The sequence below is a fragment of the Parasteatoda tepidariorum genome, chromosome 11 (assembly GCF_982258835.1).
Source record: "Parasteatoda tepidariorum strain Cologne lab strain chromosome 11, Ptep-v5.0, whole genome shotgun sequence".
Lineage (NCBI taxonomy): Eukaryota > Metazoa > Arthropoda > Arachnida > Araneae > Theridiidae > Parasteatoda > Parasteatoda tepidariorum.
In genome coordinates, this window is record NC_141765.1 from 78,768,615 (window position 1) to 78,796,434 (window position 27,820).

The 27,820-nt window shown below is 29.0% G+C and overlaps 1 protein-coding gene across 4 annotated transcripts in view; it reads right to left on the bottom strand.

Annotated features, from left to right (window-relative positions):
* LOC107451509 (dyslexia-associated protein KIAA0319-like protein) overlaps positions 1 to 27,820 on the bottom strand; it is a 153,884-nt gene that overhangs the window by 71,595 nt on the left and 54,469 nt on the right. For all 4 annotated transcript variants that reach the window (XM_016067636.4, XM_016067634.4, XM_016067638.5 and 1 more), the window contains 5 exons: positions 26,647 to 26,797; positions 23,391 to 23,491; positions 10,761 to 10,848; positions 6,583 to 6,675; positions 2,796 to 2,928 (listed from right to left, as the gene is read on the bottom strand). In XM_016067636.4, coding sequence (XP_015923122.2) covers positions 2,796 to 2,928; positions 6,583 to 6,675; positions 10,761 to 10,848; positions 23,391 to 23,491; positions 26,647 to 26,797 — 566 coding nt within the window. The remainder of the gene's footprint in view (positions 1 to 2,795; positions 2,929 to 6,582; positions 6,676 to 10,760; positions 10,849 to 23,390; positions 23,492 to 26,646; positions 26,798 to 27,820) is intronic.

Sequence of the window (27,820 nt, forward strand, 5' to 3'; positions counted from 1 at the left end):
AAGTATTGAAGCAATAATCAATGATCTCCAGAAATGTAATAGAAACACTATAACTAGAAATTCAATTTAACTATCAAAAAGTAAAAATATCAAAATAATAAAGGTATGATTTACAAATTTAATTTAGAATAACAAATAGAAAAATAAAAAATGATCACCAAGTTCTAAGAATGGTGTTTTCAATACAGACATAACACACACAAACTTCAAGTTTTCCACTATTTAATTTCCTGTTTGAAAGTTGATAGCTGCTTACTCCATAATCATGTGAGGCAATATTTTGATATAGTTATGCTTGTGACAAAAGAAATGTGTAATATAATGTATAAACTCAAATCTTCTACAGAAACAAGCAACACAGGTTTTTTATTTGAAAAGAAATCACTTATTTAGCAGTCCAGATTCGGCTTTGCTTAATTACTTAGTTTCACACATACACGAAATGTATGTGTGAAACATTTAAATACTGGAAATATTAAAGCCAAGAAAACTGAATTTTTGCATTTTATATAGTAAGTTTTATTGTAGTCAGATTATAAGATCTCTTTATAAGAATGTATGTAAGAGTAGCCCAAGTAGGGTGGCAAAATCCCTTGCTACTCAAATGACCTATTGAAGTCTGAAGTATTTTTTTCTTTTTTTGTTATTTGTTTTAATAAATATTTATAAGCTAGCACTTTTGTTGTCAGAATCTCAACAAAAAACATTTATTATTCAGACTATAACGAAATATAAACACTAATCAGTTGATTTTCTTCAAGTATAATAGCATACATTTGCAGAAATGCAATAAATGAATGCCGTTGAAGAATCATGGGAAGTAAAAACATTAAGGAAATAAAAAAAAAAGTAATATCCTGACTCAAACATTAATATTTATTGTATTTTGTATAAAGAAATTGCAATATTATTGAAAGTGTCTAGTAAAGTTCTGAATGAAATATTTCTAACTTCAAAGTTTTTCAGGTTTTATGCAAAAAATACTGAAATCTTTTTTTGAACAATAATTTTTAATATTAAATAATTAAAAAATATTGTTTCTTTATTAATTTTATTTCAATCTTTATCAAATATATTTATTAAATATATCATTGATACTTTACTAAGTATAGACATACTTTAATTATGTCTATAGATCACACACAAAAGGGAAACCAAAATTCAAGATAATTTCTTAAATGAAAAAAAAAATTAAAATTTCAAGGATTATAATTGAACACATTTTTACTGATTCTAAATCTGATATTGATAAAACATGATATATTACATATTTTATCATTTACTTCACAGTCTTGCTTAAGTATATTTTGTATATTTATAAGCATATTTTAATCAATAAATAAAAAAATATATATGAGTTTTTCTCTATAATTTACAATATTTTTTTTAAAGAAAACTAATGGCAAATTTTGAATTTGAAATGCATGAACTAACAATTATAGAAAAAGAAAATCCTTAATGATCATGAAAGAGACAACAGAAAAGGCAGTTTTTTTAATTGTTAAACTTGACTATTATTTACCTTTTATACTATTATTTACCTTTTATACTATCATTTTCCTTTTATACTAACATTTTACTGTATAGATTTAGTTGAACAGACAGAGTTAAAACAGAACGTTTTTTTTAAATTATATTTTATGAATTTTATTTCCATATTAAAATTTAGTTAACATCTATCATTTTTTTACTTATTGTAAAAAGAAATGATGAAAAGATTTTAGATAAAGTCATGCATTGCATTAGTATTTTTATTTAAAATCTTTTTATAAACTTATGATGAATTTTCTGTATGAATTAGTAATCTGTATTTTTAAAACATTCAAAGTATATTTTTAGATAGTTTAAAAAGTAAATGCAATGATTTTTATCTTATAATTATCACATATTAAAACTATATCATTTATAAATTATGATTCAATTACAAAAATATATGAACCACAGCAGCAAAATAATTTGGGCCTTCATTGGGCCAATATTCATGAATCTTGGCTTAATAATTGTTCAAAGGGCCATTATTCTTCAGATATTCTATATAGAATTTTCCAATTTACCCAATATTTTACAGTCACTTTAAAACCAATATTGGTTCGTTATAGAAATGTCTGATTCATCTGACATTTTATATCCATTACTTAGCCAATATAGGTCCATATTGGTCAATGTAGGATATATATAGGCCATTCTAAGATCAATGTTAAAAAATCTAGACATCCCAATATTAGTCCCTCGGTGCATGTTCTTATAGGACCCATATTGAGTCAGCTTTGCACCCAACTGGGGCCAAGGTAAAATTGTTGGTAGGGTATATACACATAAATATCAAAATAAAATGAGAATTCATCTCATTCTCTTTTAAAAATAATGTACCCCTTAAAGAGAGAAAAATGATTGTCAAACACTATGGTTACTTTCTGATGAGTAATGATGTATTTTTGATTAATCAAATTTTTGGGATATGAATTTGAAACTTTTCTTCCATCCAAGATGGATAATAGATAAACTGAGGTGAAGAGTGAACAAAAGTATCAAATTACAAATTAAAAGTAATTATTAAAAAATGCAAATACTTTCCCAAGAATTTAAAAATTTTTGACAATATTTTTAAAAGCAAACATATTCATAATCTTCAAAAAATTTAATAATTTTTTTAACTACAGAAACTTATTTTTCATCATTTGAATTTTTCGTTTTATAATAATCAAAAATAATACAAAGTGATTTGACTTACATTTTTTAAGCAATAATTTTTACAGTTATTTTTTTACAATTTTTCAACTTCTAGGAAGACTTACTTAAAACGATAAAGTCCAGGGATTAAATTTTTCAACTGCAAAGTAGGAGTCTCATTTAATTGAACAGAATAACCAATAGGCACTTCAAGAACTTCCCATTGATACTTGACAATTTTATCATCATCTGTACTAACTACCACAGATAATTAAAAATTGTTATTATAACAATAAAACATTAAAAAGTGTAAGAACATTTAAAAGTGTTAGGATTAAGTAATAAATAAAAGTAAAGCAAACTAATTTGTTTCATCTACATAAGAATGTTGAAACAGTTATAAATAAAAACTCGTAAATTTTATTTGATAAAAGTTTAGACAAAACTCTGTTTTGCAAGGGCCAGAATAGAACAATCAGAAAAAAAGGAAAAAAGAATCGAAGGAAGAATAAAAAAAAATGGGTAACCTCTTCATTTAATAAAGGTGTATTTTGGATGAATACAATTTTAATGAGTCTAGGTTGCGCTGTAATTTATTTTTCACTGAAAATAAAATATTATGAAAAGCAATTAAATGGGAAAAATCAAGCAAAGGGATAAATTGTAAAGAAATTTTTTTCATAATAATACATTCTAAATTAATCATGTATGGTAGATTAATTAAAAAAAACTAATGTAACTGTTACAGAATGAATGGATAGAGGAAGTTTTAATTGTATTTAGCTTATTTATAGGATATTATTAAGTTTATTCCAAGGAGAATGTTAAGTTATCTACAAAAAGCAAGGATTGTGATTTTTTGATTCTTTTAAAAAAAATTTTAAAAAATCAGATTTTTTTGATTTTTATTCAAATAAATTGTAAGAACTTTAATTTATGATTAAAAAAACTTTATAAATGCTTGATCAAAATTTAAATTAATATCAAAACTATATTATAACAATATTTTAGAAGCTCTAACTAACTAAAATAATTTTTCATTATGATACATAGCCTTTAATCCATAGCAACCCTTTTGAAACAAAGGCATGAATGAAATTTAAAGACTAGATGAAGTAGAGAATTTAAAGAATAAACTATTAAAACAAAGTTTCAATTAGCCAACCATAATTTTAATTTAAAATTGTGATTTCGCTTTTTCAGATTGTGTTTATAAATATAGTCATTCATAAAAAATAAATATTTAATCTATATATTTTTATATCAAAATATTAATTTTTAATCCTATATCAAAATAGATAAGTTAAGCGAAAAAAATTTAAAAAAAAATCTATATACTCATTGGAATTTTTTTCACAAAATTTCGTTATAGAAAATCTGATAAAGTCAAAGATACTGTAAATATACTATGAGAAAAAATACCAGTTATCAGTTAATAACCCCACTGTTTCAAATAGACTTTGAAATGGAAGAATGACACTATATTAGGAAAAAAATATCTGAATTCATCAGCTTTTTTTTCCATTTTTGGCACATTAGGGTAATTTCTTTTTAATATAACCTCAAGCTTTAGAAATATAAATTTTCCACCAATAAAATATAATGTAGATTTTAATTCCATGCTTTTTCAATCTAAAAGTGGAACTTTAATTAACATTTCAGTTGATCAAAATCAGTTGATTTAACAGGGTTCCCACTCTATGATGAGGTTGAAATTCAAGGACTTTCCAGGACTTTTCAAGGACCTCAACAAAATTTTCAAGGACCTTAATCTAAGACCAATTTTAAAAATTATTCTCTTCTATTTTACTAGAAGCAACAATGCTTGTTGTGGCAATAATTAATTTCAAATATAATACCAAAATGCTTTGCCTATATAGAGAGAAGAGAGCATATGTATTATGGACTAAAATTTATATTTTTTTAAAAACAACCCTACTGGTTTTACATATTAATTCACAAAATCATTTTCAGCACAATCTATAACTAATGGTAATGAGGTGCTAATGGTGAAATCCTTTAATCCTGTGTATTTCCATGTGAAGGCGGCATGAAAGACAGAGCTAAATCTTAGGTATTCCATATTCCATGACTATTCCATAACCCCCTCCTCTCCTCTATTAAACATCGTTTCTGAAATTATTCATCCATAATTTACACAACCTTCTCTAAATGTTATGCAGCAACAATTCTTTCTGAAAATAACAATTAGAAGGAACATATCCCATTTTCACCATGTTTAAAAGCATTATTCGTTATGTGTAATCCACAACTGCCAATGAATATGACCTGGTGGGAATATTTCTCTTTTAATTCACACTGAAGCTTCTAATAGAATTTCCAATTGACATAGGGTCCATCCATGGATAATTGAAGTATTTTAGAGAGCTTTTAACCATCATCCATGCATTTGTAAAAAGAGGACAAAATATTTTCTGCAGTTCCATGACCCATAAATTGGGAGGTAAGATACTTAGTGCAAACTTTATTATCAATTCCTTACCATAATGTCCATCTGCTTAGATTGTAGAGACTGATTTAACGTCTCATCAAAGAGTACAGTGTAGCAATCAACATTCTTCAGCTCATTTATAAGAATATAAGAAAAATTGTCTCGCTATACAGCTATCAGCAAACATTTTGGAGAACAATTTACTAATCCCTTCACAGGAGTTACATGAATAATTACTAGTGATGCACTTCAGACTCCAGAGAATTTCAGCATCAAGCACATTCCTTTTGATCAGATAAGAAGACAATGTTACCTCGGCCACTAAAGTTTCTGTTTCACATGGGGCACACAATGTTGAAGGAGTATTTACACCAGATGAATTAGATGTTGATGTCTTTGGAAAAAGAGAACTCAGGGTATGAGACTGCTTTTTTGTTTTACCTTTCTTTCATGTGTGATTTCAGAGCAGATTCTTCCATTTTCGCGATATCGATCTCCTTCATGCATAATCGGCACTTGGCCCTGAACTTCTTTTCGGGCATCGATAAAATCCATTCTTTATAAGCTTGATTATCCATCCATTGGGGATTAAAATAGCACTTCCCAGGCATAACTAGTCTAAACTACATAACACAAATACGAAGCCGTGCCTTTGCGAATACGCTTTACAGTAAAGTTTTGAAATGACGCAAACGTGAGGACAAGTGTGGATGGTAAAACGGCAAAAAAAGAAGATCTAAGCATATGTGACAGAAGATGAAGTGGAGTCTCGCCCCGAACACATTGATTGTCTGCTGTGCTCCGCGCGCTTGGTAGACACCAAGACACTAGGCCCGGTTAGAAACGGTGGCGTTAAAAACCACGTGAGAGAGCGAGAAAGATCCGCGGGCGTTTGATAAAAAGGGCCGCCATTGGACAAATTCAAGGACCTATGACGTTTTTCAAGCACTTTCAAGGACCTAAATTTAGCAAAAAAAAATTCAAGAACTCTCAAGGACCGTGGGAACCCTGTTTAAATCAATCCAATTGATCAGTTGATCAATCACTCCAAATCAATCAAAAATCAGTTGATTTAAATCAATGACTTTTTTTAAAAAATCATTTGATTTAAATCAACATACCCTGACAAAAAGTATATATTTTAAATAAAACTATAGCAGGGGTGATTGTGACACAAAGTGAAAAAACCTGAAAATTTGAAGTAAAAAAAAATCGGTATCAACAAATCAATTTATGTGCATTTTTAATAGTAATTGTTTGAACTAACATTTATAAATAAATTACCTACTAAATGAAGAATATCTTATCTTTACAGAAACTAGTTCAATAAAAAACACATTTCTTACAAAAATCGCAGATATTGGATTTTAAAATCAAGTAAATATGATTCAAATAAATATGAAAGTTTCTTATTTTTCCAACGAAAAAAAATAACTTAAAAGAAATACTAATCAACTTACAAGAGCCATCGAGAACAGTATCTTTATTTGGGAGTTTTACTGTCACATTTGAAGGTTGAATAATAGCAATTGGAGGTTTATTTTCTCGTTCAGCTAAAATAGAAAAAAGCATGCTTAAAAGACAGATGCACTAATTTAGATGAGAAAAATAAATAGCAGAAATAAGCTCAATAACTGTATTAATGAACTAAGACATTTAAAGGGGCTATTCTAACTACATTTGGCTTAGTTGATGCAAATTTCTTGGTTAGCACATTTCACGCTCACATATGCGATTTGCTTCCAGAAGAAATGAGGGAAATTCAGAACTAGATTAGTCATAATGTGCTCACATAGACAATTCCAGATGCAGTGAGAATGGGCTCGAATAGTCAAGTGCTTATTTTTTCCTTACTTAGCAACCCTGTGGCAGAATTTTTTCGGGTTTTCAGCGACATACTTCTGTAACATTAATATCTTTCTGCAAGATACTTAGAAATAACAAATACACATGTCACTACTAATTAAAAATAACAGAAACGATTTTAATATTATGGGCGATATTCTCACATTTTGTATGAAGATAACACACTAATTATTTTCTCCTCGCATTTTGTTATTATTCATTATCACATTAAAAAAATGTGAAATCTGTAGCAGTAACTACCAAAAAAAAAGATTGACTGCAAAATCATACGCATCAGTCTCTTCAAATAGGGGTTACTAAATGCGTGCTTTTATTTTGAGATTCAGTTGTGAGAAATAATATGGTATTAAAAACATCAGATTTTAAAAGCTATGTGGAAATCAGTAGTCAATGTAGTCAATCAGTATGGAAAAATGGGACGAAAATTTCAACAGAAAAGAAAACCAATTTTTTTCACTTCACTATTCTTTATTATTTTACTATTCTCAAATGAGAAAAAAATCACAAGCACTTTTTTCTACTCCGATGTGAGAGAAAGGCATCTTTTGAATATAATTCTGAAGAAAAGACACAATCTTTCGAAAATTTCTGCAGAAAAGAAAATTGTTTACTTCCAAAAGGAAAAATCTTTCTGCTAGAAATCTGTAACGTTCTAGGACAATGTCGCCCTGATTCTGCCATAGGGCTTAGCAACACTAGCACTAACTTGCATAATGAAATAAAAATTATGTAGGTTCACCATGCATAAATTGTCTGCTATATGGTTACCTCAAAAATAATACTTAAATATTTTACAATCAGGGCGCAAAATCAATTTCTGAAAAAAAAATATTCACTGAGTCTACAAAGCAATCATGTCCTTTTTGGATCTTGTGCCATTAAACCATACTTTCAATTCAATTCGAGTCTCCATAGCAACAAATCTTAGTGTATGGAATAACATAGTATATCAGTTAAGATCAGATGATAATAAGATTGGTATACTAAAAAATAAATATAGCCTTAAAAATATAAAAAAATTATTTAATTTAATATGCATCAATACAAAATTTCTTCTTTAAAGCATTTTCTACCACAAACAACCAAACACTCATAGAATCTGGTTGCTTCTGAAAAAAAAAACGTTTGATTACTAGTAGCTCAGTCAATTTTGACTTATAGTTCAAACTAATTCCCAATAAGCTGGAAATGAATTTATTTTATGATTGGACATTCTAAAATAGAATAATATGGATAGTTTGCGATGATTTTTGAAGAGAGCTGAACTTTTGAGGACTAAAAATCTGCTTAATTTTAAACACTTTTTTAATTTTAGCCACATAACACCTAAAAAATGCATCATATGTAAAATTTAATGGTAAACAAAGTTAAGTATCAGTAAATTCTGCATAGAATGATATTCTGAAACATTAATTTTGTTTCAGCAGTTTGGACAGAATTAGTAACCAAAATTGAGAAAAAACTTTGAAAACACGCAGCTAAAAAAACAATATGCTCTTTTTTAAACACCCGTGAATGGTAAATTACACTCTATATAAAAAATGTTAGGGTATGAAAGTTTTACAGCATCAAATTCTGCTTTTAGAGAACACCGAGTTTTACAATTTTGCTCATTATTATGCATCAAAATAAGCAATATTTCGAGTTTTTCGCATAGATTGGATTCAACTTACCATTTAGAGGCCAATTTATTATTTAAATATTACTATTTTCTTTCCTGTTCTCAGAAACAATGCAATAAGAAGTTAACAAAAAGGCCATTTCAATTCAATATAAAATACCCATTGCTCATAAAAAAGAGTAATGAATAAGAAGATAGCCACATCACCAATAATGTGTAATGTAATATAGCAAAAAAAAGAGAAAAAAACTTTTAATAACAATCTAAGTACAGAAGGAGTATAATATTAATAAAATAAATAAAAGCTGTAATCCCAGAATTCCAAATCTTTTACCACTATCTTTGTCCACTAAAAAGGTCTTCTAAAGTTTATGAATGTAAAATTGATTTTTGTAGTTTTCTAAAGAATTATTAGATATTTCGAAGAGTAATGTTTCAAAATTTCCTTTTAGAATCATTAAAAATTTTATGTATTTTTTAAATATAAAATTCAGGAAACAAAATGAAAAATATTTTTGGTCATGTTATTTCTGTCTGCCCTTTACCCAGCTCCCTAATTTTATATATCATCGTCTTTAGCTGAAGTTTTTGGTTTTCCTAACTAATTTTCCGAAACTATCTACAGAACAGTTACAATTTCTTAGGAGTCTTGGTTGGCAAATATGTAACAAATTTAGTAAAAAAGGGAAGTTCTAATTTTTTGCTTTCAGTTTTTAAAATTTGCATATTTGTTGTTAACATTTTAATACAGTTCTTACAATTATTTATAATTTTTAGAAACTTAATTGAATGTTAATATAACTATTTTTGTAAAAAATTGTAAATTTCAAAAAGCTTTTTTTTAAATTTTATAAAACATACTTAACTGGAACTCAAATTCATAAAAAGTTTAAATATTTCTAAATATAGGTACGGTTTGAATAATTTAGTATAGGTTGGGCACTAAGTTAGATATTAGCCTCAGGAATTAGTTTGAAGCACAGCATTTTTTCAATATAATTAGACTGAGCAATTCGGAGATCTTTTTACAACATTCCTAATGAAATTTTTTTCAAAAATTTTCATTTTTGAGAGAAGTTTTGTAAAAAATTTCATTTTCCTGGTTTTTTCAGCTAATTTCAAATTTTCTGAGATACCCAGATTTCTTTTGAGGTGTGCAAAACTTAACTATGGATTTTCATACTGTCTGCCTCGAAACAGTTTTAGACTTGGAAGGGTGAAATGAACTTCAAGACATAATTTTAGTCCAAAAAATGAAGATAAATTTAAAACCAAAATCATATAATGAAAACTTCATTTAGCAGATATATGCAAATATTATTCAAGTCATATGTTAAATTCCAGGATAAAATTTCAGTTTTAGAACCCTAACCTTCTGATGTTTGGAACACAAGTGACATAATAAAAATACTATTTACTCTATTCATAATTTGAAACATTGAAGTTCAAATGCTAAGTCATTATTCTTAACTCTCAAAATGACTTTTAAAGCTAAACTTTAAGTGAGTTTTCTAATAGTAATAATAAATTATTGATAGTAATGATTATGAAGTTAATATTGCTAACTAAATTAATGTAGGGGTGCAAAACTGGCGCTTCACCAACTCTTAATGTGTGGCCTGCAGCATCATCTGAACAAAATAGAAAAATTATTAAAATGTTTTTTTTTTTAAAAAAAAAAATAATGGAAATTTGAAATTGCACATTTAAGTTTTGACACGCCCAATCTAAATAAATGTAGTCTTTTGATAATTTTTTTTCAATGGTTAACAATACAGATTTACACAGTTTTAAAAATCTCCACATTATTAAAACGACATTATTACCGTAAATTTTTACTCCTATTTAGCCTATTTTTTCCATTTTATCCCTATTTTTACTGTCTTACAACAGCAAACTAGTTTTGGAATATTACATTTAAATACAAAAATTTTAAAAGACATAAAAATAAATGAAAACACAAAATTTAACAAACTGTTCCAAAAAATAAATTCATTTTTTCTCAGATTTTAAGATAAAATATCGGTCAAAGTAAAGAAAACTTTTCATTAAATGCATAGTCTAAAATCATATATTTATAATGTATAGAAAATTAATTCTGTTTTTAATCAATCTTTGTCATTTAACATTAGTATTCATGATTGCACATACGTGGTAAGACTGTAACATTAACCATGGCTTCACCAACAGCATTTTCAGAAGAGACAGTAACTTTAAATGTATATAATCCAGCTCTTAACTGAAACAGAAAAAAAAATTTAAGAAGTAGATAAATCCTAATAAATTAAAATGAATCATTACAAAATATTTTCAAGTGTTACTTTAAATAATTTCTTAAATGTAATGAGAGAAACAATAAGGAATTTGATTTTATAGATCGAATTTGTAATTTTAAATAAAAAATGAGAATTAAAGTAGTAAGTTAAAAAACAAAATTTGCACTAAAGGCTAATCAAGTAAAACAGAGAGTAGAGTGTATCATACAGAAAAATTATTAGATCAAATTATAGTAAAAGCTCGACTGCCTGAAATGCGCATAAATCGTCAAATTCAAGAAAGGTGAAAATTTCGAGCCAAAAATTCTATTTATTTTCTACATTACCTTATTTTCTGGAGAAAGTGCCACCTTTTAATAAAAAAAGGTTTATCAGAATGGATGTTTATATGAAATAATAACAAGATATTGTTAAAAATAAAGAAAAGTAACAGAAAATAACGTTTTTAATTCTTAATCTGAACTTTTTTTTAAAAACTAATCTGATTTAAATATTTAACGTTGAAAATCTTACTTTTTATTCTTACTGTAATTTCATCAAAATGCTATGTTACAGTAAAAATGCAAATAAAAAAAGCTCTATTTTTACTTATAAAAAATTATAAAGATAAAAGGAAATTAATCTAGAATAGTTAGTTATATCCATAAGAGAAATATCAAAGATATATGAAAGAAAGTAACTATGAATGTAACTATTAGCATTAATTAATATAATTTTATGTTTTTTTTGTCATTAGAAAATGAGGTATGTTGCCATGTGAATAAATCACACATTTTTTCAAAGCTTCCTACAATTAGGAAATTTCTTTAATAACCAAACAAACCAGAAGTCTGAGCATCTCTAAGGATATTAAAAAATAAAAGTTAGGACAAATAAGTTATTTGTATTTGTCCACCTCAGATCACAAACTTTTGAACCAACCCCTTTTCGATTTAATTAAATTTGGTGCAATGGACATACATGACAAAGTAAGCAATAATACTAATGGTAATTTAAAATATCATATTTTTAATTTTAAAATGATCTACGTTATGAACAAATAAAAGACTAAAATGCATAAATGGCTGTAATTTTTTTCCTAATTGTGGTAAAAAAAAAATATCAAACAACATTGCAAAGCTAGTGAACGGAAAAAAAACTTTTTAATCAATATCTTATAAGACCTGTTTTGACCTTAATTATTTCAAAACACACATCCTCAAAAAATTTACATATTTCTTTACCTCATCATTCTTCTACAGGTTTTCCAATTTGTAGCTAGGGACTTCAATAGGAAGGCTATATAAAATTAACAAAAGTAATATGATGTATATCTCTACAGCTAAGACACTAATTCCACAATGTGTCTTACTTAAACAAACCCACCTTGGTTTTGTGTCATAACTGGAGGCGGAGAAAACCAATGAGAGCCAAACATATAAATTAAAAAAGCTTATATACGAATGTATATTACCAAGGAGAACCTGCCCCACCTGGAAAAAAAATCGAATAAGTAAAAAAGGAGAGAAAAAAGCACCCACCAAATTAAAGTCACTATTGTAAATAGCAATAGATCCATTATGTTTGTATATGGCTCCAACAACATGATATTGCGTACTATTTACTAAATACTGGAGGACATTAGAAATAATATTATCCCAGATTTCAATGATTGCAGCCTTCAACCATGCCTCAAACAAATTGCTTCTGTTTGATAGCCTCTAATGAAGATATTGTTACGTTTTCTTGGGGATTGGCATCAGTCGAAAGATCAGGCTATTTATGACATTTAGCCTATTATTCAAAAATCACCGCTAAGGAGATTATACAATGTAAAGAGAGGCGTTTTTCTGCTGGGAAATCTGCCTTGCTGCACCAATTCTTTCTGCAAATGGCAATAAATGGGTTTTTAGAATTTTTTGATACTCGGCAGCCTTCATACAGCTCAGCTGTGGTTTACCACTACAGCTAAAGTCTTCCCACAAATGGAATGAGCCCTCACTTTGTTGTATAATGGAAAAGAAAGCCTCATCTTCTCTCGTGCCATTGTAATAGCATACAAAATAGTCTAGGTAATATTAATTTTTGTTATTTTCTACTCTCTTTTTCTTATGGATAACTTTCAACATGGGCTGCAGCTAAGTTTTTCATGTCGCAAGTTTCTTATAGGATAGATAAAAAGGAACAATAAAGGAGAAAAAAAAGGGAAACTTCAGCAATGTGGAGACTCATAAATGGTGTAAGAAGGCTTCAGCTTTTGTGGTAAACTTAATGTTGTGTTTCCCTAAGGCCTCATAAAGACTACTAGTTACTAAAAAATACTAGAAGCTTATTTACTGGCATTTGAAGAGAGAATTGTTGACCACTATCATTGAAACTTAACATACCATTGCTGCTGTATTCAAGGATTGCTAAATTGCATGTAACAACACATATTTTAAGTCATATTAAAATATGGGGGATTTAATCATAAGGGGGATGTAATCAGAAGTAGCTTGAGCTTGGTGGGATATTTGACTCTCCTAGATTTGACTTGCGTCTAGTAATGGCATAGAATCTTGGTGACTTTATTTAAGTGAGACGCAATGTAATATCAATGAAAAAGTGAGTTAAACCTAATATTTTCAGTCAGTATAAAATTTTACAAAATTTGTCAAAGATCATTTAAACAAAAATAATGTTGATCTATCTATTTTGGAACCTTAGAGGGACTCAAATAGCAATTTTGTTTTCAGCAAGCATGTTTTAAAAATAAGAAATGGTTTACATTTGGCTAAATGTAAAATATGGGAGCTAATTACATTGTTTAAACTGAAGCACCATTGCATGTAATGTAAATGACAGAGATGTCACTCAGCAGCCCCATTGAAGTCTATATTATCATAGCATAAACAGACATTCTTTTAATTATTGTATTTTAAATCTGCATTATTTGAAAAGTAATAAATATGTTGGTAAAATGTGAGGATACAAACCGCAACAGTTGGGCCAAGAAAAGTCACGCTCGAGATATTCTGAAATAACAAAGGGGGAAGGTTCAATTCAAGTCTTTAGGAATTATTATAGTCAATGACAAAAGGCTGAGTATAAACTAGCTTACATGACGATTCATCCTGAAAGAAAGTTTGAGGATGTCTTCTGCTATGGAGACAAAAGTTTTTCCAATGGGAGACAATTGAAAAAAATAACAAAACTCTCTCTATCCATACCAAAGCAAAATTACTCACCCCACATCCCTATTAGAAGTATGTTATCCTTATTACCAAAGTAACCATCAACATACAAATCTAGTGTTTGGAAAATTTAAGAGTTTGGAAAGCTAAAAAATAGTTGTCTGAGAATTATTTTAATGGCATTCTTCCTATTGTTTATTAAATTCTACATTAAATTACCTTCAATTTGATATATAAACGTTCGTACTTAAGTGAAAATTATTATATATTCTACAAGCACACAAAGTTGAAAAACATGAAACTTTCAAAAAATGTCCACAGTCTTGGCCACCACTGTATATATACACTCTATATCAAAAAAATCGACGCACCAAGAAGGAGTTGTCCGATTGAAACGAAAATTGGTGGATAGGAAGACAATGTAGAGAATAGTAAATGATTAAAATTTCAGAACAATTGAATAATTTATTGCAGAGTTACAGTAACAAGTTCAATAAGGTGTTGACCCGCCTCTAGCCTGGATACAAGCTGCCACACGGCGTGGCATAGACCGATAAAGCTCCCTGATGGTCTCTTGCGGTATTTTCTGCCAAATTCAATCCAATTGTCGAACGAGGTCATCAACATTCCGTGCCAGATGCAATCGCCGTCCCATCATATCCCTGACATGCTCGATGAGGGAGTGATCTGGCAGACAAGGAAGAGTTTGACAAGCTTGCAGACAGTTCATAGCAACACGCTATGAACTGTCCACGCCATATGTGGTCTGGCATTGTCCTGCTGAAAAACCAGCCCAGGGCGCTGCAAAAGGAACGGTAGCAAAACAGGTCTTAGGATGTCGTCGACGTACTGCTGTGCAGTAAGTGTACCTCTAATGACGACCAAAGGGGTCCGGCTGTCAAAGGAAATGGCACCCCAGACCAAATTGCCTTGTTGAGGGCCGGTGTGGCGTGCAATAGTGAGGCAGGCTCCCCCCTCTGCTCTGTGCGTCTCCAAACATGTCTTCGATGATCGCCAGGACACAGTTGGAAGCGGGATTCGTCGCTAAAGACTATACGTCCCCAGTTGGCATCATTCCAGCCATATCTGTTCAAAACATTCATGAATACGAAATTTCAAAGCAATCGCACGATTGCTTCTTGGTGCGTCGATTTTTTTGTTATAGAGTGTGTATATATATATGTAATATAAAAATTATAAAAAATACTTTTGTATTAACAAAAGCATTAAAACTCTTTCATTTTCATAAAATGTCTTTGGTAAAGAATAGGTGTAGAGATATTCTATTTTGGGACTTCAAGGCTGAAAACATACCAATGAATTATAATTAGATTTATATTTCAAAGGAGGAGTTATTTTAAAATCTTTCCCTCCCATATTAAAAAGCATTAAATGATTATCGATGATGCGCAGAGTTACAAGGTATGCACGACTGAGCCTTTTTACCTCCTTTTGTGTTAGTACTTAATACCTAGGAACAATAGTTTTTATGTGTCTTTCTCAAGTATGCTGTGGACCTGATAAGCTGTGACGGAATCGTCTGAGAGTGTTGTCCACCCCCTCCAATGTGGAGAATGGGTGCTAACTGTTATAGCCACCAGCCTACCCTTAAATAAAACTTATGAAGAACTAATTGGTTCACGACTTGCTTATTTGAGCTAAATACAACCCAATATATCAGGGATGTGGTCCTGATATTATATATATATATTACTTTGTCTTAAAAAATTGTTGTGTAACAAATTTGGTTTAAATAAAAATTTTTAATTAAATAAGTGTTGTTTACAGCATGTAATTAATTTAAATCATAGCTAAGGGTAAACCATTTTCAAGTATTAAAGATAAATTATGCATGCTAAAATTTCCATCAAAGTTGTGGAAAACACTATTTTTGATATCAATGGTCCTAATTTTTATAAAAGCATTTTTGAAATTTAATATTGATTGAAAAATTTTTAGATTTTGATTTTGACTCACCTTTTTATGGCTATTTATTGTGTTTAGTGTTTTACTTCTAGAAGTGGACAGTTTAAGAGCATATCACTTCTATAAATTTTGTACATTTTACCAGTTGAGGTCTCAAGCTACAAATTGTTACATATGCAGAAGAATAATGAGGAAAAATATTTTTATTAAAATTTTTTGGAGGATACTTGTTTTATCATATTTAAGGTCAAAAATTAAAACCAGGTCACTTTTAAACATTGATTTAGCATCAGAAGGTCAGATATTGTATTGATCAAAAGGTCACTGCTTAGCTTTGCAATAGTGCTTGATATTTTCTTTTACTATAATTAAGAAATAAGTTACAAATATTCATATGATGCAAGTTTGTCATTTTTGATGAAAATTTTAGTTTTCAACCTGTATTATAACTTAAAACATTTTTAAGTTAAAAATCTTAAAATTGGTACAATGACTTACTTTGCCGTGAATGTTGGTTACACAAAAATTTTGTTAAAATTGAAGATGGGTTATTCAAAAGAGATTGATCTGATGAAAAATGACTAATTGTAAAATTAAAAAATAGCAGTTTAGATTCATCATAAATTAACCACAGATCATTGATGGTTTTTAAAAATAATGTCATCATCAAGAGTTGATCTCTATCTAAAACTATCATCAAGACCTATAAACAAAGGATTTACATCCTTAAATTTGAAGTTAAGAAAATTTGCTTATAAGTAAAAATAATGCATACTATCCTGCATTGAACAACTACAATTAATACAGTACAAGCCTTCATATTTATAATTAACCCCTACCAAACAATGAATGGCAATCAAAACCAAATTAGTTCCACATAAAGTTTCACACAGATGTTGACCGAAGATGAAAACTAAATGAGCCCCAATCTCACACAGACCACCACCTTCCTATATTCAAACACTGTCAGGTGCTTCCACTTAATCATAAAGAAAGCAAAATAGAAAAAATTAAAAAATAAATGAAAATATTCCATTACTTCCCTATATAGGAGAAATTCAATATTTCATTTTCATATATTCTCTTATGGTAGATGCATTAAAAATCAAGTTGAAACCACATATTGCCTGCCTAAAACACAGGCAAAGAAGGAATTTTAGAATTAGGGTGTAAAATAGTGAAAAGGGAGAAACAAAAATATTTGTTTTCCTTAAGAATTGTTCTTTAAAAAACTAATCAGTAATAGGTTGGAGTGTGCATTATCAAACTCAAATTTATTATGGTAATATGAAATTCATTCAGTCTGCATTGATACCTATTCTTATCAAAAAGTAATTCTTATAAAATAGGGAAAAAAATTGGAAATTATTAATAATATCTAAAAAAATGGAGGAATCATAGACTGAACTTTGAAACAATTAAATATTGGCAGAAAATGTTTTACAGGTTAGATAAATAAAGGAGTTTTAAAAGCCAAACAATTATGAGAAAATAATGAAATCTGGAAAATGATGACTGTACAAAACTTCTTATTGGAGAAGCTACATAGAACACAAATTTAATTCTCAAAAATGAGTTTGAAAACATGACTTTGCCATTTCAAATAGGATGCTAGAAGATGAAATATTGAAAACTGCCATTTCCTTTGGCATTAATAATTTCAAAGTTTCTTCCAAGCAGAAGGAAAATAGGTTTAACATCTCCATGCAAAGAGGCATGAATGAAAGCCAGAAATTACCTGCAAACTAGGTTGAAGCTGTTAATCGATTCTTCAAAGCTGAATCTATTTTTAAAAAAAATCAATATACATCTTTTGACATCACAAACAGGGACTAAACTGTCAGCATAGAGTGAATATAGCAGAGAGTGATTATTCTCAGTGATGAAGCTAGATAAAAATAAAACAATCTTTATTTGATCAATAAACTTTGATAGAAAAAGCTTGTTCATAGTCAATAAAGATTACCACACAGCCTCAAAAGTTACATCATGCAAAAAGTGCATTCAGCATAAATGGCCAATCAGTTAGGTAATTGCCAATAGCTGGATTTTGCAATTATTAAGCAGTACACCTGGCTTAAATCATATTGGGAAATAAGATACATATAACAAAAATATATGCAGTATTAAACAATGTGTAAAAAATTTAATTAAAAGAATTGCTAATACTTCCCACAACCTATATTTGTAATACAAAAAAAAATTGAAAAATTATTTTTCAAAATTGGTTATTTATGGTAAAAAAACAGCAATTTTTCAGAATTCTTCAGCAAAATTTGATTCTGCTTTTCTCTTCATTAATTAACCCTATTTCTGAGAATAATCTCTCACTGTATATACCAGTAAAAAGGAGTAGTGTTTGAAGCTAAATTTGATGATATTAGCTTTGTTGATTTTTCACAAACTGAATGAAGATGTATTTTTTTTAATAAATCTATCAAAAGATTATTATATAACTCTTAAAAACGATCTCTGTCACAAATAGTTAAAATTTGAACTAAGTTAACAATTATTATAACATTTAAAATGCTAACAAAACATAACATAAATAATGATTTAAAAAACAATGAAAATAATCCCCACATTCTTCATCCTTGAAGAACAACTTGATGCATCTAATCTCGCATAGGCTAGAATTTAAAAATTTTGTCTCAGACCCAGGGGTGAGAGTGAGTGGAGGGAAAGAGAAAAAAATGAGGATGCCAACAAGTGAAATTATAGAAATAACCTCTTCATTCTGGCAAATGAGGACCATTTTTTACAAGACAATAGTGAAATTTTATTGGGAACAACAGAAAATAAGAAAAAGGAAATTAATAATGCTTGTGAAAACTAAATATTTTATAAAGAATTTTTGGTGTTTGAAATACTTATTAAGGTCTTGAACATAGATTTCATTTTCTACAAGCAAATATAAACCATACAAACAAAACTTAATTTTTGATAAGAAAAGACACCTAAAGAAAGCCATATTTGATTTATTTAATAAAGTTAGTAGATCAACTTAATAGACAATATGGGAAAAAGGTAAAGCCACAAAAATCATTTGAGTTCTTGACCTTGGGTGTAAAACAACATAACTCTAGCCTGTACAACTTCAGATGGCCAATTACAGAAGTTATCAAATTTCTGAAAACAGCACTCACATAAAAACACTCTAGTGGATCTACCTCCCAACATTGGACTTAATTCCTAAGCATGGATCCACCAAAACAATGGAATGTCAGAAACACCCCTCCAGAACAAAATGCCAAAATGTCCTCCAACGCTAAGAGCTAAAACAAAAAAAATTGGCCCCTCATTCACAAGCCTTAATAAGTTCCTGATAGATTTCCACAAAAAAATCATTCTAGACCTGCCAATTTTTGAAAATCAATTTTACCCCCAAGTGTTTTTCTAGATGACCCTGCAGCAACATTCATTTTACCACCTCTGATTTTCCACCAGTGACCCCTCCTTCTGTGAGCTCATTCATTTTCTCTCATTTTGTTTAGAAAATACAAATAAAATTAAGTATTGTACCTTTATTTCACATTTTGATGAAAAAAGAATGCATAAATATCATTTCAAACACTCATTTTGCAATTCCCATAACTTCAAGTTTATTTGTCATTCACTCATGACAAATAAGTGAATGACGCTGCTACTTCTCAATGCAATTATGCCAGTTTTATCAGAAATTGAGAGATAAGACGCCAATTAGTTCACCTTAAAGACCTTCTCTTTTCGTTTACGAAGTAGAACATTTAAGAAGTACAATAGTAAATAGGTAAATAAAATTTGTAAGTAATGAAGGAAAATGTTGCATGAAGGTGAAAAAAAAAATTGGAACAGTTCTGAACCATTATCACAATTGCATACAAAATAATTATATCTTCAACAATCAACATGGACAAAACCAAACTAAAAGAGATATGCAGCCTTCCCCTTGAAAATACATCATTCATAGCAAAACCACCTGATCCATGACATAATGTTAAGCCTCGCCAGTTATCATGCAATTAATACTTGCCCTGCACAATGATTAATGTAGAAGATATTTTCATAAAAACATACTACATTTTAGTCAAGTGCTAATATAAAATAATACTAATAATAAAATCATACATAACGTAAAAAATTTCTTAACAGCAAAAAAAATTTAAAAAAAGCAAAGCAAATGAACGCATATAATTTTATGAAGGAAAAAAATAGTAATAAGTAAATGAAACATTCGCTTGGTCATAAAACACTATACAAAACAATTTATGAATCACAAAATTTATTTTAATCTAAATATAAAGTTTCTCACAGTTGATTCACAATGTCATAGTCTCTCATACAAACAATCAATTGAATGTTAAATTTCCTTAACTTTAGTAAATCTATCAGGGGTATTCCAAAAATTGATAGTGTTACCAATCAATATTATTTCAATCCCAGAAAAGAGGCCTCATCTTGTAGAAATACCAATTTTTGGCCCAATTTGGTACTATAAGAAAATGTAACTTATTGAAAATTTAAAAAAATATTAACTCTTTAATCATTGTGATTGATTGTTTTAAAACTAATTCTGAATTCAGAATATAAATATTTTAATTCCAGAAAATTCCATGAAAATCTGAGATGGTTAAGTTGAAATAATGGAATGATTCATATAAAAGAATAATTTGAATTTCATGAATGAGCCATAACAAGCAAACAAAATGTGCCACTAAGCGAATGTTAAAAAAACAACATAAAATGAATGTATTTTAGAATTATAAATATACAATCCCTGGCCAAATTATTAGACACACTATAAGATTCTATGTAAATTCTTAACTATCAGGTGATACTATACAGCTTTTATGTGACTGAAATTGGTTAAATTAGATTATAATAATTAGATCAAACTATTAGACACACTGCAGTTTTTTAATAATTACATGATTTGCACAAGTTTATATGCAATACTTTTACATTTAAATATACATGAAATGGGTTTTTATTCAGGAGATTTTTTTATATACCGTATTTTTGGCGAAAGCGCCGCACCTCGATAAAAATGAAATTTTTTAAAAAAAAGTTACAGTAAGCGCCGCAATGGCGCTAAACCGCGTATATCAGCATCCTTTTAGAAGAGACCTTTAAATTACCATTTAGAGTATCTGTATAATAAAAAATTAAATTTTTTTATGCATTTCATAAAGTAAAGTTTTAATTTCTGAATTATAATAAAAAATTTCTTTTTCAGCAAAAAAAAAAAGCAACAAAAAAAGTTCTCTCTTTCAGCAAAAAAAAAAGAAAACAACAAAACTATATAAAATAAAGTTGTTCTTACCAGTTGGCATCGCGCCAAAAGACAGAAGAACAGCAAAAAAAATTTATATGTTCAGTAGCTGAATTAAGGCTGAACTGATTACAGAAATCCGTAAAACAATGTAATAAGAAAAATAAAATAAAAATTTATTAGAAGAAAGATTTTAAAATTTATTACCGTTAACAATTTGAGGAAAATCTAATACATAATAACGAAACAGCTAATAATAACGAAATAACTAATAATAACAAGAATAAGAAATAACTAAACAGGCCCCAAAAAAATTCTGAAGGAATGAGTGAAGGGGAAATAAGTTTCACTTTCACAATCTTTGAGGGTGGAATTTTAGTCAAGACTCAACTTAGAAAGAGAGAAGAAAATGTTTAAAAGAGGGGTGTACCCCACCTCCTCCACGTGTCATTTCTATTGGAGCTGTTTAGGAGGAATCAATCAGTTATATTTAAAAAGGGTTGGGGAAAAGAAAAGGGTATGGGACCCCTAATCCAGCATTCCAAAATTCGGCACTTAATCTGATCTAATCTTTTTTTTTTTTTTTAAGAAATTTATATTGATAAGACAAACAAAAATCAGCTATATTCTTTTTATTTGGAATTTTATTCTGTTGAAGTAACTGTAACTTACTTTATTTTATCTTTTAAAAATAAAAAAGAAGCTTGAAAAAAAATAATAAATCTGTGTCAAAGGAAACATCTGTTTCTAAAGCAGTTTAAAATAAAGTGAGAAGTAAAAACACTTGCATTTCCAATGAACAAAATAAAGAAATGGAAGTTGGAAAAAACTGTTCAATCAATCTTGACAGCTGTGCTTTACTGATTTGCCCCCAAATTTCCCTCTTCTGTTTGACCATAAATTGGCCACACCCAGTTGACATTGAAACTACCACGTGGACAACAAAATGAATTCTATCCCTTTTGCGGTTTTTATTCGATTCATTATTTTTTTTTATTTTGCCGCTTTTTATTTTTTCTTGTTAATTGTTGCTTGCTTGTTTTTTTTTATCGTTATTAGTTTTTAGCTTGTTTTTTGTTGCTATTCATTGTTAGTTTCTTAGCATTAATTGTTAAAAAAATTTTTTTTTTTTTGTAGTTCCCTGTTAGCTTTTTTTTCTTCTTGCGAGGTAAGCGTCTTTTGTTAAAACAAAATGTTATCTAAAAGAAAAAACGAGAACTATTATCTCCCTCCAAAGAAGAAACGATTATTTCTTTTTCACAGGATTCTGATTATTTATTCTTGATTATATTATATAGATTATTATTTTGATTAGTAAAATTTCTCTTAAGATGGGCCAGTTTTAAATTCACCCCACCCCATCATAATCTACGATCGAAACTTGACTAAATTTATTGGTTTTTCTGAAATTAACAGTGAAATTGAATTATAGTAATATTTGGGGGCCATATTGGAATTTCCGAAAGAGATCCGAAGTTCGGCATTTCGTCAGTCCCGTGAGTGTCGGATTTAGGGTCCTATTCTTCCTTTTCTGTTCGCTCAAATTACAATTGCCAAGGTGCTAAATAGATTTCTAGCTTGCGATTTTTCCTTAAGCTGGGGGTGGATACAAGATGCATACCTTTTAAATTTTCTCCTTATGCGATGTTTCTTTAAAATTATTATTTCGTTTATTTATTTTCTTACAGGCTGCTGCCGAAAGTTTGCTAAGAATTGGCGATGTTCTGCAGCAAATCGCGATACAGGCGAATATTTTGTCGACTTCGTTATTAATTTTTTTTAATAGTCAGAAAATTATTTAATCTTAAATAACTTTCCTTGGTGAATTTTTTTGCTACTAAAAAATATTTCGTCGGAAGCGCCGCATGTAGGAAAAAAACAACTTTTTTTCCGCCGAAAAATACGGTACTTCCCAATTGTATTTATTTTTAACGTATTGCATTACAATGTTAACCAATGGATACAGGAGCATAAGCAAATACAAGCCTGTTTCATCCAAGTAAAAACAATAGAACTGTGTAGTATCACCTGATAATTGTAATTTTACATATAATCTTAGAGTGTGTCTAATAATATGGCTAGGGACTGTATAAATACTAAATTAATAATAAATTTCTGAAGAGCTCAGAACTAATAACAAGTAAATTTCGAATTAATAAAAACCTTTTTTACAAACCTTAGAAAGTTTCAAATTTTTTGTGTTTTGATCTTGCATTGTACCAGTTTCATCTCCTTCTGGATGAGAAATTAATGTCCACTCATACTTGTAAGTATCACCTACACATTAAAAAATTATTGTGTTTATTTAAGTAAAAAAGATTATAAATTTAATTACTTATTTATAATATGATTATTATTATGGTTATTTATTACTTAATTTATATGAACAAATCTTTTTGATATGAATGCAAAAAATTGCAAAGACATTTACTGCTTCATTCAAAAGAATTCTGGAATTTTAACAAATAAAGTGCCTTGTACAGTGAGTCAAAAAAGATATCACCCTGAATAACTTAATAATAGTTGCCTGAATAAATCAACTTCTAATTTCCAAAAAGTAATTAAAAGTATTTTTTTTTAAATTACTCATAAAATTAAATTATTAAACATTAAATTGCTAAAAAATATCCTTTCAATTCTTATGTTTTATTTAATAATTTTCACAAAAACATTTTTTTGCATCATCACTTGCTGTTTTTTTTTAAAGAAGTGAAGAATTTGAATTGCATATTATGTATACCTGTTGTTTACTATAAATCAGATAATAATTTTAAGTCAATTTGCTGAATAAGTGAATAGTTGAAGCACGATTCAAATGCATTCTATGTTTTCAAAAAACTGCTCTGAAAAAAAATTATCACACATATCTGAAATCTATTTTTTATTTTTTAAGGCGTCATGTTTTTATAAGGAGTGGCAAAACTTAGTCGCGTTTTTAATTAAATGCTACCAATTTTTTTCCTTATTTAATCCACTTTTTTAAATAAGGCATTGAAAAAACTAACTACTCAAATTTAGATTATAATAGATTTTTTATAACTCTCTTTGGAATCATTTAATTTGTACCAATAAATAAAAATTTATTCAGCTCATTTCGATAAATTATGAATTTCAGTAGTAGTAGTCCTGACAAAGGTTGATGTTTTTTGTATTTTCCCCCACTAGCACAGTTAATTATGTTTTGAGTTATAATTTACTCAATTCTTCTGATTATTTTTTAAATGATTAAATTCCCCTCAACTATATTCCTACTTTATACTACTGAATAAAAAATAACCATATTTCAATCATTTTCGTATACTAATTAATATTTTGTATTTCCATTTCCCCTTTTTTAATTTCTCTTAATAAAATATAGGGATAAATTTTTCTATTTATTTCTCTTTCCTTTTCTCTACCCTACCCCCTTGTAAATCAAAGAGAAAACGAATTCAGCAAGTCACTCCTTTGTGCTTGATTGATGGCAGCCTATCAGAAAAAAGATTCTTTCCAACACACAGAAAAAAAATTTAAAAAATTGTCTCTTTCCCACCCCCTTATTACCTAAAGATCTTCAATGTCTAGAAAAAATTTTTCAAGCTTTCTCTTCACAAACAGGGAGAAGAATCCCCCACATTTTTCTCTACTCAACTTCAAGGATGAGTCAAATTTCCTCAATCGTACTAGTTCAAAATGGTGGGAATACCGAGCAAAATTTTTCTTCATTTTTTGGATACCGGATGAATGGTTCTGAATGGTCATGCACAAGAACTATATTAAACTATTTTAAACATTTACTATATTAAATCAGTGTCAGATTTATGTATAAATTGACACTAATTTACTGTCACTTTGCATTAGATAATGCTTGCAGATTTTTTACAGATTATAGTAAGTTTTTTAATCTGATATTTACAATTATTATTGCATTTTAAAAACAATAACTTTAAATTATATACAGTGAAAGTTCCATATCTGGAATCACCAGGACTTTAGCAAGTCAAGAAAATAGATTTTTCCAGACAATAGAGTCTTTAACGTAAACAAAGATCAAAACATTGTTATTCAATAAAAAATAACAACTAGACGATAATTAACATCAATTTCAATAAACAATGAATAAATCTGTGAGGTTACGCTATTTTTGCAGCTTACTGATTCCTATGCGGATTTTGAAGTCTCAATATTTTAAAATGCTATTATTGCATGCCGCAAATTCCGAATCACTCATTTCAGTTAGTAATAATTTCTCAGTCCAGTCGATTAGAGATGATTCCACGATGAATCCGCATAGTTTTAACTATTGTTTTTTCTGTAGTTATTAAAATAGATTTACACTTGGTTTTTAAAATCACGTTTTAATATAATATCATTCGGCACACTTCAAATGGCGCATTTTATATTAAATTATTGACTTTTCAACTGCAATCTCACGTGGATTTATGATCACATTTTTTTAAGTGCTTGCTGCTGATTTTCATAACTTTTTAATGCTGCATTATAATACATGGGAAACTTTGAATTGCACATTTATAGAATTGCTTTTTGATGCACTCGATTTATGTTGAGATTATTGTCTACATGGCTTTATCGATCAAATTTTCAATAATTTGCGATTTCCACATAGTTTTTAAATGCTCAATTTCATTTTTAGTATAATATTAATACAAGAATTCTGAATTGTGTTTTGGAATTATCATTTAATGACTTGCTTTAGTCATGACCATTTCATCTCAAATCTGCAATTTTTTCAAAATGTGAAATTTTTGTGCACTCTTAAACTGAGTGTGTGTTTCTTGTCAATAATAATCTTTTTATGCGAGACGTGAAAATAAATTCGCAATTCTTTTGTGCTGCAGTGAAATGATGAATTTTGTTGCGGCGATAACTGTTTTTTTTAGTCTTATAGCGAGAGTCGGAATAAAATCGAACAAAAATTGGTGAAAATCATAAAGCGGAGGATTCTCATCCCCGCATACTTTTTTTAACGGGTCATAAGTGTAACACAAAAAATTCTTAAATTGAAAAGAGTTTTGATTTTTTTGATTCTTAAAAAATGTTTGGAAAAGAGACTGTTCTGGTAAACAGACATCCAGATAAGGGACTTTGTGTTATATTTTAAAACAATTCATAGCCTTTTAAAATTAAACAATGTGCATCAAGAAATTAGAAAAGGACACTTTAAATAAACTTTAAAAGTGTTGTTTTTTTAAACAGAGAAAGTGTTGTAGGAGAGAGAGAGCTGTTTTTTTAAAAGAACAATTAAAATTTTAAAAGAAAATTCGTACTTTGTATTCATTACAGGTGTAAACACATAATTTTAGAATCCATACAATGTTACATTAGAAATAATTATATTTTCATTACAAATTTAAATTTGAAATTAAAAAAGTGACTGCATAAATAAACCCAGAGGTTCTGAGGAAAAAATATTAAGGTTCACTTAATATCACCTTCTAATTGTTGAACAGCATAAGCAGAGAGCGTAACTTCGTTTTCTGGCAATTGTAATGTTACATTATCTCCTGCTGACACAACAAGTTGATGCACTGAAGAAGTAGTAGTTAGTGACTTATCAGTAACATTTTTCACAGAAACAGTTGCCTAAAAAATTTGATATTTTGACACACAACAATAAAAGATACGCATGCACACACTAGCATTGTAAAAAAAAAACAATATTAAATAATCCATATATAAAAAACAATTAGTATGAAACTAGGTAAGTATTTTCAGTTCTTATCATAAGAGTTCATATGGTGATATGTAGAGACAGGCATAGACGAAACTGAATTTGCTTCTACCTTTAAAACAGGATAAGTCACAGACACGAAACAAAAATTTGGAAGATATTTCAGGCATGTTTAATTAACAAAAGTTTTATTAACAAGCAAAATGTTTTTCAAATTCTAGTACAGTGTAACGTCCCATATCCGGACGTCCCTTTCCCGGAAGGGTCGATTTCCCGGACACTTTTTAAGAATCAAAATAAACCAACATCTCTCCATCATCCCCTTTCCTTAAAAAAAAAAGAAAAAAAAAAAGAAAAGAAGTCTTTTGACACATTTTCTCTTTTCTGCATCGAACCCATAAATCACCAGAAAGGGGAAGTGAAGATCTACCAAGACCATTGAGTGACCATTAGTGACGCTCCTCCCTTGGAATGTAGGAAAAAGAGGGAGATTTGTTTTCAAAAGACCGCAACCGAGTCCCCTCCCCCCTCCTTTCCCATGCAGGTGGCTAGTAAAAGAGGCATTTCCTGGAACCTTTTTATTGAAAGAAGAAATACTGTGGAAAAGGGTAAACGGGGCAAGCGTTAAGATGGAGGGGGAGTCAAAATGGAAAATTTGAATAGGTCTAAAAGGATATAAGTCCTTGAGAAACAAAACATTCCTTCTTCCCCATACCATGTAATATTTAGGAGGCGGGGGGAAAAGGGGGTAGCATTCTCTCTTTAGCAGATTCTTTCAGTCATAGAAGAAAAAATAAAGAGAACCCGATCAGCGTGCCCCGCCTTTATGCTTGATTGATAGCCAATGATTGGAGAGAAAACAATAATTTGTTACTTCCCCACCCTCATCTTAAATGATCTCCTCTTTACACTTACTTTCTTTCACAAATAAGGAG